The sequence below is a fragment of the Macrotis lagotis genome, chromosome X (assembly GCF_037893015.1).
Source record: "Macrotis lagotis isolate mMagLag1 chromosome X, bilby.v1.9.chrom.fasta, whole genome shotgun sequence".
Classification (NCBI taxonomy): domain Eukaryota; kingdom Metazoa; phylum Chordata; class Mammalia; order Peramelemorphia; family Peramelidae; genus Macrotis; species Macrotis lagotis.
Window position 1 is genome coordinate 52991919 of NC_133666.1, and position 17059 is coordinate 53008977.

General features: G+C 37.5%; 1 protein-coding gene across 2 annotated transcripts in view; it reads right to left on the reverse strand.

Moving 5' to 3' along the window:
• Positions 1-5741: 5741 nt before the first annotated feature.
• The window catches only part of RPS6KA6 (ribosomal protein S6 kinase A6), a 105942-nt gene continuing 94624 nt past the window's right edge, over positions 5742-17059 (reverse strand). For both annotated transcript variants that reach the window (XM_074208385.1, XM_074208384.1), the window contains exons 21-22: positions 15537-15677; positions 5742-10202 (exon numbers count right to left, since the gene is read on the reverse strand). In XM_074208385.1, coding sequence (XP_074064486.1) covers positions 10077-10202; positions 15537-15677 — 267 coding nt within the window. In that variant the 3' untranslated portion in view covers positions 5742-10076. The remainder of the gene's footprint in view (positions 10203-15536; positions 15678-17059) is intronic.

The following is a 17059-nucleotide window of genomic DNA, read 5'->3' on the forward strand; positions in this document are numbered from 1 at the left end:
TGCTCAGTTATCCCGAGTCACTGATAGAGCTGAGGCAACTGTTGAAACTGAAATATAATGAGGGTTGGGGCGGGGGGGGGGGGGGGGCTTCCTGAGAGCTACTTTTGGTGTCCTGTCTCTCACTTCCAAGAAACCAAGCCTGTTCTGTTGCTAATAGGTATCAAAGCTGGGGATTCAAACCCAGTTATACATCCAGCATCCTTTCTATTGTACTAGACTGTCCAGAGACAATATGAGGAGGAAATAGCATCAGCACAGAAGGAGTTGGACCAAAGGGTTGGCGTAGCTATGTGTTGTCCTGGCCAAACCTTTCATAGGATTAATCTTTCCTTTATATCATCAATGTAGGGAACTCCCAGTGTGAAAACTCCTTCCGATGCCAATTTGTAATCCCTGATATTCAAGTGGTTGAGACAGAAGTTGCCCCGATTGCTAAAATATATTAGCCTATGTTTTACGTTTAAGCATGGTACCACTCTACCACACTGCCTCCCAGGAGTAACAACAGTGAAGGATGGATCACACTTCCATACCACTTAAAGCTTTCCAAAGTAAGTCCTTAGAGAAGCAAGCATGAACACCTCCACTTTAAAGACTGGAAAATCCATTATATAAGAGGCCATGTAACTAGTCAAAGAGAATAAGCTATGGTTTTATTATCATGACAAGCCTATCAGGTTGGGATTGTTGTTATAATTTACATTTTACAGATGAGAAAACTGAGGCTTCAAGAGGTTAGGTAATTTGCTGAGGGTCACAAGGCCAGTAAGGGACAGAGAAATGATGTGAACAGCCACCCCTACCCACCTTCGTGCCTTTGTTACTAGATTAGGTGTTTACTCAATAAAAGAATCCATGGAAAGCAGCAGTTCCTTCAGATCACTGCCAGGTGGCACACTTGACCCAGTCAAAGCTTGCTGATCCAAGACTCCCAGAGCCTAAATCTCACTTTGCTCTAACAGCATAAGCCTGGTAGCCTGCCTCTCACCCATCCCTCCTTGCTAATCTGGCTGTCTCCCATCATACCCTGCCTTTTATGGTACTAGGCACTCCGAGCCCGGCAGAAACCTTATCTCTGTTTAGTCTCTATACATGAAACTGGGCCTTGGCAGCACCAGGACATGATTGGTGTCACAGGAGGGAGAGGGAGACTGGAGAGCAAAGGAAGGCTACGAGACCCTCATCATCTTTCATTTTCAACAGTTGCCTCAGGTATATCAATGACTGAGGTTCACTGAGATCCTTTATTAGGCAGCTTTAATTGAATTCACTTGGGGACAAATTTACTAATCTGAGACCTTGAGGAGCTACGTGGATGAAAAATGGCCTGACTCCTATTTCTGCTTCTTCCTTTCCCAGCTAGGGAAGCCGTCAACACACAATGTAACATGGAGGAATCAGCCACGGGGGTACCGGGTGAGCAATCCAAAGCAGAAGGGGAAAAAAGCATGGACACTAGCTTAGGAATGGTGGGGCGAACTTAAACCACAGACCACTGTTTGGCAGGCACCTGCAGCTGGTTGTGGCAGGGGACTGGCAAGGGAATACTCCAGCTGTAACTTCCCGGCCTGTCTTAAACCACAGGCATTTGTGGTAACCCTCCTTTAAGGCCAGGCCTTTGACTCTAGCTTCTTTCCATCAGGAAGAGACTGGAAGCACAGGCTTTGATGCTACTCCTAGAAGTAACCTCGGGCAAGTCGCCAATACCTCCCTAGGCCCCAGATTCTTCCTTTATAATATAAGAGGAAATTAGCCCCCCCCCCCCCCATAACATACACACACACACACACACACACACACACAGAGTCACCTCTTTCAGTGAGGCCAGAATGGCCAAAGCATAAATCACTCTGGTTCTAAGGGATCATCCTCATTATTCCTCCTGAGGAAGCTACTGTGGTGAGTCGTACTGGAACTACTGCCCTCGCAGTCCTGGCCCTCCCCCCTGCCTGGATTGATTTCCTAATAGAATGGGAAATGAGTCAAACCTGCTGCTGTTGCTAATTAAAATGATCTTCGAGCTGAAGGAACACAGTGGCTGCTCATGGTTGGGGGCGGAGTGGTGGTGGGGGAACAATTCATTGTGCAGAAAAACAATTTCCTGGAACTCCTAAAGCCTCTGAGGATCCTTTTGTCCCAGCATCAGTATAGCTACCTGAGCTGTTTGACAGGTGGGTTTCTCTTCTGGTTTGCAAAGGGCCCTCAAGAATTCAAGGAGAAGAATTTTAGGACATATATAAAGAGCTGTGACTCTGAAAGATTAGTCCACTGATGTTCTAAATACTTAATGGATCAGGAAAGCAGAACAAGAATGGCCAGGATAGCGGTCACCCTACCTTTGAGAGGCTCTGAGCATGGAGGGAAAAAGAAGTCCCCTAAATAATTACTCTCTATCCCAGCCCCTAACCAGGTGTAGCTTTGGCTAAGAGGAGAGAGAAAGAGAGAGAGAGAGAGACAAAGACAAAGATGGAGACAGAACTAGAGAGAGAGACAAGAATTAGAGAGAGTAAGTATATGGTGGGGGGAATCTGTGTGTCTTTGTTATTGCTTTTGCTACCAGACCCAGGAGCTAACACAAGCCATTAGGAGAGAAGTCAAAAGCTGTTGCTCAAGAGGAGGTCACTACTTCGAGATAGCAAAGAGAATCAGCTCTGTGACCACAGATGGTGGACGGGGACAGGGATGTTTGAAAACATACCTGTATTCAGACAAACAAGAAATTGCCAAATTATTAGGTATCTGATTTTCCCCTATCCATTTCAGAGTCAAAATAGGGGGAAGTATTTAGGGAAACATTATGTAATTGGACATTTTATTTAAATTGTTACTTTCTCATAATTGACTGCTTTTAGTCCTCTTTTGACAGTAAGGAGAAGGTGAAGGCAAAAGACAGAGAGCCCCTCTCTGACTCTTTTCAGGGAAATAAAAACAAATATGGCAGATGTTACAACTTTTTCAAGTGATGGCTGTTTACCTTGAACTGAATTGAGAGAAACCTAAGTGGTAAATGTAACCACATATATCTGTTACTGATTTTTCTGGTGTTTCAATTTTGGAGGGGTGTGGAGGAGAGGGAATGGTGACCACTTCAATCCAGAGGGACCTTCTTCATTCTTTGGGGATTCTTTATATACAACTGCAGATCAGAGAGCACCACAATCTTCAAAGAATTCAAATTACGGGTCATCCAAAGGGCAGTGGAGAAGATGTGGAGGCTGTGAGTAGGTTCAACACATTACCAGCAATGACTCACATGGGACAGAAAAATCCATCATTCAGAAAATGCACAATCAAAAAAAAGGTGTCAAATCAGGAATAAGTTATGAACAGTCTTGAGTATTATACTGATGCCCATACACTATGAAAGGGCACAGAGGAAGGCCTGCAGCGTATTGGGCATATCCTTCATAGAGGATTTATGGGAGGACATGAAGAATTGTACAAGATACAAAGGCCAATATGGGGTGCTCTGCCCCATTCTAGAGAGTTCTCACACTGAGATCACAGAGCCAACAAAGTAGAGAACTCCAAAATGCTAGTGGATGCAATGCAAATGTTTCAATGACTATTAATGGAGCCCTCAAGAATACTTGAATCAAAGCTTTACAAAATATGAACCAATTACTCAATATTATTTTAATTGATATTTACTGCAGAAAAGACCAGGCCTCCAACATGAAGGCACATTGATGTCCCCAACCTGAGTCCAGAATCTTTTTATATGCTCTTGTAATTTGAGTCTTCTCATTTTGCAAATAAAAGAAATCAGTGGAATGCTCTTGAAGTAGAAAGAACTTTTGAAAAATGAGAGTAAATTGGTGTTTTCTGAAACACTTCCACAAGAGGATTTTGAACATAAAATCTGAACACAAAAAGGGTAAAGGAAGATGAACCATACAATGAGCAGTAGTACAAGGTTAATAAAAACAGCAGTCTTCAGACTTTATACCCATACACCCATAAATGATCAAGTGTGGTCAATTATAAGGTATTATAAAGTTGCAGCCTTTTTATTCTAGTACCCAGAGAATGCCAGTTATTGAACATGGTATCTCCATAATTGTAGATCACAGAGTTTCAACAAGAACAAAAATAAATACAATTTCTATGTTGTCTTTGGCATGTTGTAGATTCAACGTGAGAGCTGTTCATCAGCAGCACTGCACAAGAAAACACAAACTGTAGAATGCACTACTGGAGTCAGCCTTACAAGGAGAAGAAGGTAGTACAATGCAAACGTGAATGTCAACATGGACAGTGCTTTAAAGAAAACATTTAAAAATTAAGCAAAATAAATATGATATAAACTCCACCATATATGTATAGAAGGAAATAAGAACTACAATATCTAAACACTGGGGACCTTTTATTCCATAGCAGTTTTTTTTTAAGTACCATAGCATGTCCATTAAATTGTATACATCTTCCCCTTAATGCCCTTTTCCATATTGAGAATTGCAGTAAGAACACGCTAGTACAATCCATAGTCGAATCCGAGCATCAGTGCAAAAATGCCAAGGTGCTTGAGAAATGTCAACAAAGCAACTTAAGAAATCCTCACATAAGTAATGTGCTTAGGAGAGCCTACTGAACTCACAAATAACACAATGCTTCCTCTGGCAAAGAACACCTCCTTAAACTTTGGGCACTCTGGGAGACTGAGTTGAAAAGTCAGTTTTTTGTTCTGGAAAGGTCAGCACAAAAACATTTAATTGAAGGGTAAAGATAATGTGTGTGACATCCGTAAAACAGGTTTCTGTGGAGATCATTTTCATCAATTTTAGGTGCTCAATAAAGATTTGTCCAACTTAGGTGAATTCCTGAGGTTTACAAACAATTAGATGTCATACAATACAGAGAACCTACACTTCTGTTCAACTTTTTTTTTAAAACACAATAACTTTGGAAAGAAGACTTGAGAAAAGAGATTCAAATATTCACAACACAATGTAAATAATACAGAGGCAATTACATCGAAAAGGTCATCATATATGACAAATACTTGATTTTAAGATGTTAATATGTATAAGCAGTTAGTACAATGCCTATTAATATGGCATCACACAATTAACTATTTAATAAATGCCTTCCAATAGTGAATTAGTTCATGTAATTAGCCAGCTAGAAGGAAAGAACCCTATGCCACCAAAGTAAGCTGTGTGTTTGTGTGTGTGTGTGTGTGTGTGTGTGTGTGTGGTGTATGTGTGCCTGTCTCCTGGGGTTGGTGAGCTTAGTGTATAATCCTAAATAGGGCATAACATAAATATTTATAAGTGTTTAGCTAAAAACTGCTTGCTCTCCAGTAAACTTGGAGGTGACATCTTGCATATATGATGTAAATAAACTTAACTTTTAGAGGATTTGACTTTTGTCTTTAATTGCATTTTGTTTCAACTCTAGGGAAGCCTGGGATATTAAGCTGAAGTGTCAACATTTCCATTCAGGAAACACTACTTCTTTAATATCCATGACAATTAGCAATCCGGTGGAATTCAGGTGATCAGTCATAGGATGTTGCTTAGCATCATCACTTTGTTTTTAAATGACATAATGCACTTTAATCAAATATATTAACACTAAAAACCAGAACAAGGCATCCTCAAAAGTATAGTGTGGGCTGCTAACATTCTCCTGCATGAGATGGCAAGTACCACTACAAATTCACACATATATGGATATGTATAATATATAATTAAATGGTCTATTTAATTATATATATATATTATATATATATATATGTATGAATATGTATGAATACATATATATATATATATATATATATATATTGCATTCATTATTCCACAAATGCACAAATCAATTGAAATTTAGGATGCATTCTTAAATGGTAGTTGGTCCCCCAAGGTTTAGTATTGCTTGCAACTTAACTGAAAACGTGCTATTGTAACAGGATCAGTGTGTCTCAAAGGCTAGCTTAGTGGACAGAACATTACGCTCAAGAAAATAATAAGATGAGAGCCCACACTTCAAAGACCAAAGTTTAAAAAGTACTTTTGGAAACTTAAGCCTCCAGTGCCAATTTACTGTGTCATAACCTTTTAAGTGTCTTTGTAAAATAAGGACAATCTTGAAGGAAGTGTTATAAGGAATTAGAACACAAGCAATCTTCAACTTACATTTCTTCAAGAAAAGCTTTCAAATAATCTGTAGGTTCAGAAGTGAAAGAAGGGATGAAGCTGAGAAAAGCAAAAGCACCTTAGGGGTGGCTGACTGGGGGACACACACCCAGGGAGCAGGTTGATCTCTCCTGAGGGGGATCCTTCAAACTGAAAAAAATACTTCCCTCTTCTCAATCAGTTTTTTTTTTCATTTTTATTTGCGAGATCACTTATCTAATGAGCCTTTATTATTTAAAAATGCAGATTCCTTTGTGAGGGTTAGTCACTCATACATTGATGTGAATTTGTTCAAGAACACCTTTGGGGGCAGCTAGGTGGCGCAGTGGATAGAGCACCGACCTTGGAGTCGGGAGTACCTGAGTTCAAATCCGGCCTCAGACACTTCATAATTACCTAGCTGTGTGGCCTTGGGTAAGCTACTTAACCCCATTTTCCTTGAAAAAAAAAAAACCCAAAAAAAGAACATGTTTCTCCCAATAGTTGCTGTGCTGAGAAAATGATAATTTTGACTGAGGGAATGGGAGGTAGAAAATTTTGCATCGTGGAACCCTTTTGGGGAGTCAGATAAACCGAGGGAGGCATATCCCTAGGGAAAACACTGGACCACATGAGATCACCTGCAGAGAAGCCCTCAAAGGTACCAGAGAAGAATAAACAGGGAATGGATGACCAAGATCATCTTTGTCAATTTCCAAAGGTTTTGCCTAGGTCTTTACTTGTGCCCAGAAAATGTGGAGGAAAGGAGGAGGGGAAGAGGAGGACTCTTTACTTTTGCCTTCTCATTTTGTCACATGGCCCCTCTGCTCCCAGAATATTGAACTCAAGACTAGTACTATAGCTCAACTACATTATAGGTGAAAGAGACTTTTGAGAGCTAGCTTGGGGATCCAACCACCATCTAGAGAAAACTGTGTTGATGGAAAATGCATTTGAATCTTCAACTACTTTAACAAATGAACTTGTGAAACACAACAGGTCGGGGAATACTATTACATGTGAAAGCGCTTTTTGAGCTCCCTAGAAGGAAGCTGCTATCAAAGCTACATTTTTACTGTGGAAAATGTTTCACTGTTTTGAGATCAACCATAAGAAAGTCAAGGAATTTGATGCATGAGCATCCCTGGGTCTAACAAAATAATAGGCTGAAATTTAATCCTCACAGAAGGACAGAAGTTGTCATTTCTCCCCCCTCACAAAATGACTCCCACCAGCCCTAGACTTACATACAATTTAACTTGTAAATGTCTTCCTGAGTTTTCTCATGGTAAGATGTGCTTTAGGACTTAAAGATAATTTTTTTTTTGAGCAAAATTGGTCTTCTCAAGTTTGAGAAAGAGACATTAAATGCTTATTCTATTCTACTCCCTTCCCCCACTCCACTAAAAACTGACAAGAACTCTTTTTTTAACTGGAAGGAAAATCTTACAGAATGGGAATAATCAAAGATATTACAAGAGGAACACAGTGAATTCTGTAGAAAGTACAGATTAGTTCAATCAAAAAAAGCCATGTCCTGTCCAACCCTTGCCACTCAAATACCTTTCAACTTCTATTTGTAGAAGTGACATGATGATATTCCTATCCAATTTTCCTTCTACAAAATGAGTTCCATTTGAAGTGAGATCTTAGTTCAGACTACATACTCTTAGACTAGCATGGCAGAATTTACAAGGAAACTTTGGGTAATCTAACCAGTAGAAAATGGCACATCCATCAGGTTATCTTTGTGCCCTGTACAAAGTTTCAACTGGAAGAGTCACATCAGACAGGGAATCATTTTATCTAATACAGATTGTGGATCTTGAAAACAGTAGGATTGCCTGATATGGTCCTGGGTATGAAATAAAATTTCTAAAAAAAAAATCACATTTTTTCCCATTTACTTTTTAAACAAAAGATTGCCTATGGAAAATTGGCAAGTTTTAGAATCACTTCCATCTCCTTTCCCAATGTTACGTCCCCAAATCTTATTACTAGAGAAATACATATGAAAACAGATCTTTAAAAGTTCTGAAAAGTCAACATCAAAACTATATTTTGAACTTGGGTTAACAACTTTGATAGGACAGTGACCTAACAGGACAAGTAAGATGATGACAAGTAGGTAAGAAGTTGGAAGATATGAACAGACTAGTGTCACATGCGAGAACTTCCAGTAACAAAACAAAATGAGAGAAGAAAGAGCTAAAGTGGGACAGGAAAAGCCACCAGAAGACACCAGTATAACTATTTCTAAATGATGTATTTCATGTGGCATTAGATGCTCTTTAATGTCTTTCAAGTATTTCAAATAGACAGTTTAAAATAAGAGATACAAACTTTCACACATTATACCCAAGAAACAGATCTTGGGGCACTGGGTATATATCATTTATATAATGAAAAGAATATGTTTTCTTTTATTAAATACCAAACCTCCGAGTCTCTCAACCTAAATGGCATATTTCTGCACGCAGAAATCAATTTCCTGCTCTCAAACTGAATAAAATTAACACACACAGCAAACAGTACTCCTAGCACACACACAAGTAGTTCACAGATATTCACAAAGTAAAAATCTGAATATCCTCCACTTTACATTCATGAGTTCCTTCTGCCAGTAGTAATAGGAATTATGGCATCAACTTAAAATGTTCCATTTAGTTATTTTGTCATTATTTAGAGTCCATGACTAAAGAGAAAACAATACCTACTTTAGCGGTGGTTCTGAATCATAGATTCAATGACTTCCGACCGGTTTGGCTTTTTGATGAAGTCTGATTTGAAAATGTGCTCAAATTTAGATGTTGACCATGAATGGTATTTCTTATTTAAAATGCTGTTCAACTTAATGAATTTCAATGATTCCATAATATTTGCTAAAGTTTACTGAGATGCACATTCTGTCACATGTGCTAAGTACACAGGTACTACACTAAAATGTCCATGAGATCACCAATACACTTCAGGAGAGATTACGGTGGCATATTGCAATCCAAAGCACACAGCAGTCAGAAAAACAGCAGTGTAATTCATGTGTAAAGGGGGCAGGTAATGATTAAATCCGACTGGTGAAGTTTCAAAGAGTGACATGTAACTAAGTCAGTGCCAAAACCAGACTCATATTTTCAAAGGCTGAAGCTTATTTAATATATTCCACTACTGATGACAGACTCTAGGGGTGTGGGGGTATCTCTGGTTTTTCTAGAAAGACCCCAATTAGATTTCAAGTTTATAGAAGTCTGATGTATCTAGATAAAGTCACTCACTGAATTGACTGGAAACTGCATGTACCATTTTTATCTGATCTTAGGTCAAGGCCTTTGCCCCTAAGTATGCTGGGAGTTCTAATCCAGATTGTGTTGGCATCAAATTGCCAAGTCTACACTTCAGCAGCTAAAGACAGTTAAATGGAGCCTACCTATTATGAAAAGTGACAAGTTTCTATACTTGTTTAAAATGACATAAATCAAAACAAGTTTTTCAGCAGGGCTCAATGTTAAAAAAAAATACTGATACTGCTTGGCATTATATTTTTTATGTGCAACCTGGTCACTGGAAATGGTCACCCCCTCCAAACCATTTTGTACAAAACCAGAGAAATCATTTATAACATATCCACAGCTGGAACAGACTTCTAGGAAGTCAGTTTGCAGGAATTTTTTAGGGTCTCAACATACCCTATTGTTTAACTTAAACACACAGACACTGCTGTGAAACAACATTGTATGAATTTTCAGGACCTGTGGTGGTTTTTAAAAATTTTTTTCTAAAAAAAGGACTTATACAGAATTTTCAAGTAGTGTACAGAAAACCATATATATATATATATATATATATATATATATATATATATATATATGTATATATATGCGCCTTTGATCACTTGATCACTGATTAGGTAGAGAGAAGAGAGAGCCATTCTTCTTCTGATGTTTCCCTTCCTCTAGTTTGGCAACCTTACAAGTCTGTGGATGTTAGCTTCTTCATGCTCCTCCGTTGAGCTAAACTTGAAGCAGCAACAGGCTCTAAGACTGGCTGAAAGGTCTTGTGATTCAGTGCAGAGTATGTAGCAGCCATTGCTCCCTGAAATAAGAGAAAAAAATCACAATCTGAAAGATTGCTGAGAGAAAGAAGTAACTTCCATATTAAATGTTTTATGAAATTTAAAACAGAACAATAGCTGCCCTTTTCCTCCATCTCCTACCATTATCCTCAGTAAGTCTGACACATGCATTGGTTGCCCTTCTCACAGCAACTCCCCAAATTTTTGGCCAACATCCCTATTTGACTTCAGACATCTGCCAACACAGAAGTTCCTTCAGTCTCATCACTTCTTTATCTGACATTTTGAGTTCTCCAAAATTTCTTCTCTGATTGCATCATTTCCCCTCTCTTCTACTGAACTTCTTCTCCCATCGCCCCCCATAACCTTCCAATCTCTCAACATTGCCCTATTATCTTAATCACCCCTATTCTGGCTTCACTAATGATATGCTCCCCATTGCTTCACAGTCCCATCTTTTATTCCTTGATCTACTGTCATCTTCACCTTGCCAATCCAAAACTTTGCTCTTTCTCCTTTCGTTCTCCCAAGTGTTCTTGTACAAATTTCACAAAATTTGCTGGGTCCATTACAAATTCATAATAACTTCAGACATCAAACATTTGTTTTATTCCTATCATTTTCACCATAGTAATTATTCCAAACCAATCCCCAACTCTCTTAAGAGCCTACTCATGCTCCTCTCATTCTAGAAATAACCTCACCAGATACAGACCTCTCTCTGTCTCTAAATTTTTCTATGTCTTTACTCAATTCCACTTCTTTTGAAACTATCTCTAAGTAATGTTTCCTTCCTACTCAAGGTTACTCTTCTTCCCACCTGAGCTCTTGCTCACATTCCCTATTCATTCATCACTCTAGCCCCGAAAGGCAATCTCATCCATTCTCATGACTTCAATGACCATTTCCATATATATAATCCCTCAGACTGTCTTATGAACTGTCCTTTCTCCTAAGTCTTGAATTTCCTTTTGCTTGCTGAACTTCACTGTCTGGATGTCCTTGTTGGCCTTTCAAGCTCAACGCGTCCAAAGTTGAAATAATTCTTTTTTTAATTTAATTTTAAAAATTTCTCCCTCCCTCCTTTTCCACCTCACACCAAAGAAGGCCATTATTTGACACAGATTTATAAATACATGGAAAACCATACCATGAATACTTCTACTAATCAGTTCCGTATCTGGAAGTGGATATTATCTTCCTAAATAGATCCTTGAATATTTATAATACTCAAAAATTAATATTATAAAAAACTGAGTATTTATAATAATCAGAATTCTTTGAACAATGCTACTGTTCACTTAGTTCTGCTCATTTCACTTTTCATTATTTTATGCAAGTCTTTTCATTTTTTCTGAAATCAAGCAACTCATGTTTTCTTATAACACAATATTATTGTATCACTATAATGTACCACAACTTGTTTAGCCATTCCCCAAATGATGGGCATTCTCCCAATTTCCAGTTTTTACCACCACAAAGAGAGCTGTTATAAATATTTTAGAACCTAGAAGTTCTTTTTGTTTTTTATCTTTTTTGGGAAACAGGTCTAATAGTGATATTGCTGAGTCAAAAAGCATACACAGTTTTCTAACTCTTTAAGCATGATTTCAGATTGTTCTACAAAATAGTTGGATAAATTCAAAATTCCAACAATAGTGTATCAGTGTCCCAATTTTTCCATATCCCCTCCATTTGTCATTTTCTCTTTCTATCATTTTAGCCAATCTGACAGGTATAAGATGATATCTCAAAGTTGTTTTAACTTGCATCTCTAAACAATAATGATTTAGAACATCTTCCATATGACCAAATGTAATTTTTCTCTTCATTAAAAATACTGTTGGTTCATATCCTTATTTTCTTATTGTTTTCTTCTCTAGACTTGAAACTTAAAAGTCACCTATGACTCTTTACTGCATCACCTCTACTCCCCCCACTATCCTATTGATTCTACCTTTGTAACATTTCTTGTATATGCCCCCTTCTCTCCTCTGACATTGCCATCCCCATTGTGCGGGTTCTCATGGCCTCACACCTATACTATTGCAACAGTCTTCCAATTGATCTTCCTGCCTCAGGTCTGTCCTCCTTCCAGTCCATCATCTTCCACTCAGCTGCCAAACTCATCTTCCTGAACTACCAGTTTGTGTCTATTCAATGATCCCCAATGGCTCCCTATCACTTCCAGATCAAACACAAACTCTTCTATTTATCATCCAAAGCCCTTTATAATCTAGCCCCTCCTGCTTTTCCAATCTTCTTATACCTCATGTCCCTCATGTACTCTGTGATCTAGCTACTCCTGACCCAAGGAACTCTGTTTCCGGACTGAGCGAAGTCACTGGCTGGAACTCTCTCCCTCTTCATCTCTTCTTCCTGGCTTCAAATCCCAGCTAAAATCTTATCTTCTATAAGAAGTCTTTCCAGCTTCCCTGGCTGGTTTTTCCTCTATCAATTAGCTTCCATGTATCCTGGAACATCTGGTTTCTAGATGGCTGTTTGTATGATATCTCCTCATTAGACTGTGAGCTCTTCACAGGCAGGAAATGTCTCACCTCTCTTTGGATCCCTGGCACTTAATAAATGCTTAATAAATAAAATAGAAGCAATTCCAAATCATAGAGTCATCTAAAATTGTAATGTGACACTCAAGAAAGTATTAAGTTCTCTGTCACTGAAGATAGTCAAATAAAGTCTGATCAATTCCTAGGAATTTTGTAGAAAAGATTCATTCATTGGGGAAGGGGAAGGGTACAGGAAGAGTTGAAGTGGCCTTTTGGATCCTATCAAATTCTGAGATTCTAAGATTCTATGACCTTAGAGACAATATGAACAAGAGTCCTTAACTGCAGAGATGAGATAACTGAGGGACAGAGAAATTACAGCATTTACCCAAGTTTGCACAAGCATTCAGTAACTGAGTCTGGCTCTCAGGAGCCTATTAAAAGGTTCCTAGTCAGATTGAGAAGGGGATCTCCAAATCCATAGGGATCCCACCTGTGGCCCCTCAAGTCCTTGAATTCTTTCCTTCTGACTCTTTTCTGTATCCTTTTCTTTGATCTGTAAGCTCTAGATTTTGGCTATAAAATCTTGTAAGTCTTGATTTTGGAGTTTCTTTCAGGAGCTATCTTTTTGTACCTATTTTGCCCTCTGGGTAAATTTTATTATGATTTCTTGAAATACAATGGCTTTGCTCTTTTGAAAGTCACGACTTTCATGTCTATGCTCTTTTTTTGATCATGGCTTTTAGGTGAGGCTTTTAGGTAACTCAATAATTCTTATAATATCTCTCCTCCACCTATTTTCTAGATGTTTTGTTCTGAGATATTAGTTTTTTTCAGTTTTTTTTTTTGGCTTTTTGGCTTTTAAAAAATGTTTCTAAATGTCTCATGAAACTCTTGTATGGTCCACTCTAATTTTCAGAATTATATTGTTGGGGTAAGATTTTGTACCTTTTGTTTCAAACTTTTAATTCTTTTTTCATAACTTTCTTACATAGCCCATTTTCCAATTTTTTCTTCTACCATTCTTCTTTATTTTTAAAATCATTTTCTAATTTAAAAAAGCTTATTTTAATTCTTCCAAGAAATCTTATTAGCTTTTGTGTCCAAGCTGTATTTTTGAGGTTTTGCATATAGATGCTTTTGAGTCACTGTCTTCTTTTGGGTTTGTGTCTTAATCTCTGTTGCCATAACAGCTTATTACAATGAGATTTCAGCTATTATTATGTTGGAATTCTTTTTGTTTTGTCTGCTCATTGTTTCATACTTTTTGACTTTGGACTTCGTTAGTTTTGGACTCTGCAAATCTGAGGGGGGATGTCTGGCCTGGGCTGGTTTTTTTATGTCCTTCTGCTACTTTCAAAACTCAGGTTGGGGGCCTGAAAGATTTCAGTGTCTCCCATATGAGATGATAGGGAAGAAGTCTGCTTGCAACCATCTTGGTCTGAGCTCTGCAAGTTCCTAATCCAGGTTTGGGTCTGTCAGCTTATTGTGGTTGGGAGTTTAAGTAGACTGTTGCTTGATTCAATCACTATTAGCCCATTGGGAAGCTCTGCAGGTTCAGAATGACTGAACTACAGGCTACTCCCTTGGTGTGGGACTTCTTCCCTGATTAATCTACTGCATACTTCCATCTAGGCTGGAGGCTAGAATAGAGTATCTACTTTGAAGTTAGAATCAAAAAAATATAGCTACTATTTGCTTCCAAACTTGTTCCTTGTGTAGCACAGAGTTAGAACCCATCATGATCACTTCTCTGTACAATTCTTATTTGGAGGTCCCCTCCTTCTGACTCATTCTGATCAGAAACTGAATAATGTACAATTGAGCTACCAGATAGGGTCTGTTCTTGCACCAGGCAGTATTTTAGGGATGCCAACATATCAAAATCCTACTATTATTTGAACTCAACTACCACTCACTCCACAAAACATTTCTTCATACCCTCTACTTGAATGTGATTTCTTCACATTATGAAACCCTTTGATACTGTAACTATTTTTACAGCACTGAACTATATACTGCAATACACTAAAATCATTAGAGACACATATATTTGTTTGGGGGTTAATTTGGTTCAGAAGATCTGTTTTGATTGTTATATTTAAATCAATAAGTCTCATTTGGTTGGGAATTTAAATCATAATACTTACATGGGACTCTAAACTAGATTCTACTATGAACAAGTAAGTGCTCATTGCTCATTTGGTAATTATCTTTTGTTCCTTCTCCACTGATACCTATACTAAACAGTAGCCCTCAAAAGGCATCATAAGACACAAAAACAAAGTCAAAGCAAGGAATGATATTTAAAAACAACAAACTAAAAATAGTTAGTATTACCAATTTTTGTGTCCTCTGTCCACTACCTGTCCATTATCACATTTTTTTTTACTTTTGCAAGGCAATGAGGTTAAGTGACTTGCCCAGGGTCACACAACTAGGTAATTATTAAGTGTCTGAGGCCAGATTGAACTCAGGTCCTCCTGACTTCAGGGCCAGTGTTCCATCCACTGTGCCACTTAGCTGCCCCACAAATGATATATTTAAAAGAAAATAAAAGTATTATCTTTCAAGATATCTGGAATGAAGCAGGGGAAGAGAGGAAGTTTTGCTTTCATCAAATGGGAAAAAAAATTAAAGAATGTTAGCAAGTTCAAGATTTACTGTTTTAAAATAATAGCCTGTGATTAATTCCTTGAGGTGGTTTTGTAGCTGTTAAAATAACAAATTTAAGATAATTACCTTATTGTGGGCAGTATGATGACTTCCTTTTAAAATCATTTAAAATAGTTTTAAATAATTAAATTTTTAAATAATTTTTAAATTTTTAAAAAATAATTACCTTACCTTTACTAGATGTGGTGCATCTTGCCTGTTGAGCTGATAATGGGGTAGCTGGTCCCTACAGGCTATCCATGAGTGCTTTAACACTTGTTCAGCAGTATACCGTTGATGTGGGTCTACATGAAGCATATGGGATAGCAAATCCTAAATAAAAATGAAAAAAAATTTAGTTGAACCAAATATGAAATAAATAAAAGATACCAATTCACATTTTTCTTAAATATAAATATTTGTAGTTTTCTAATTTCTCTGGACATAAGCTCACTGGAATATCACATACATTGAAAAATGTAAAATGGTAAAAGAGGCAATTTTCCAAAATGTATCAATTTTGGCTGTTCCCATTAACTGGGAAAAGCCATACATGTAAGAAGCTGCAAAATGGTAAGCAAAGAGGAAGAGAAAGTAGTTTCCAGAAAATGACCATTAAAGCAGTAATCACCTGCACTGAAATATGGTAAGTGGTTAAGAAGAAAGGAACTGTAGAACTATACTATTACACAACTTTAACAGTGAATGACTAAAACATAGGGGATGGGGGAAAGAAGGGGTTCCATGTGGCTAATTTAGGAGATAATTGGTTTTTACTCTATGAAACAGGAAAGCAATAAAACATCTAAATCTAGAATTTACTCTTAATCACCTTGTTATAATGCTTGAACTGAAACAGTGCTAAGTCCTTTTATTATAGGTATTGTGAATGCCCTTAACTTCAATCTCTCACATTACTGTGTATTATGATGTCAAATGTCATTACATTATTATATTTTACATATGTTAACACTATAGTCTTTTAGCTTCCATATGTTTATTAACAAATATATCATAGCAATTGGTTACTCTTCATTTTGACATGATAGCATGTATATGAATATGGATACATATTACTCTCACGAAAATGTCTGGACCTGTGATTCCATAAGCTTGGGAAACTCACAGTGTGGGGATTCCTTCAACAGATCATCAACTTATGTGGAATTGACAAGATTTCAGCCAGGTCTTCTTGTCTCCAGACCAGGTCTAGATGAACATTAAGTCATGTGGCCTTTCATATTTATTACAGACACAGTAAAATACTGTTTGATTTTTGAAAATGAGATAATACTATTTAAAAACCTCATAAACTCATCTCACATTCAAAATAAATGAACCTTTAAAATTGTAAAACATTCCCCCTCTTCCCCACTTCTCTTGGTGGTGGGGGTGGAGGGGGAGGGCGGGGGATACCTGGTATCAATTTAGACATAACAGAAAACTGTGATAACAAACTGTAAAAGCTAGATAATTATGGGAAGACACTTAAACACCCAGGTAGAAACAGTAATATGGAAGGAAAATAAATAAAATGAAAACAAAATATAACATGTAACAGAACTGAATGAAGAATGTGACTTATGAAGGAGCCAAATCAAAATTGATTTTCACTGAATCACAATCATTAGAAAAGTTACCTCTGATTGTGGAAAACTTAAGCCTTTAAATCAACCATAGAGATCAGAAAAAACAAAATGCCAATCTCCACCTTG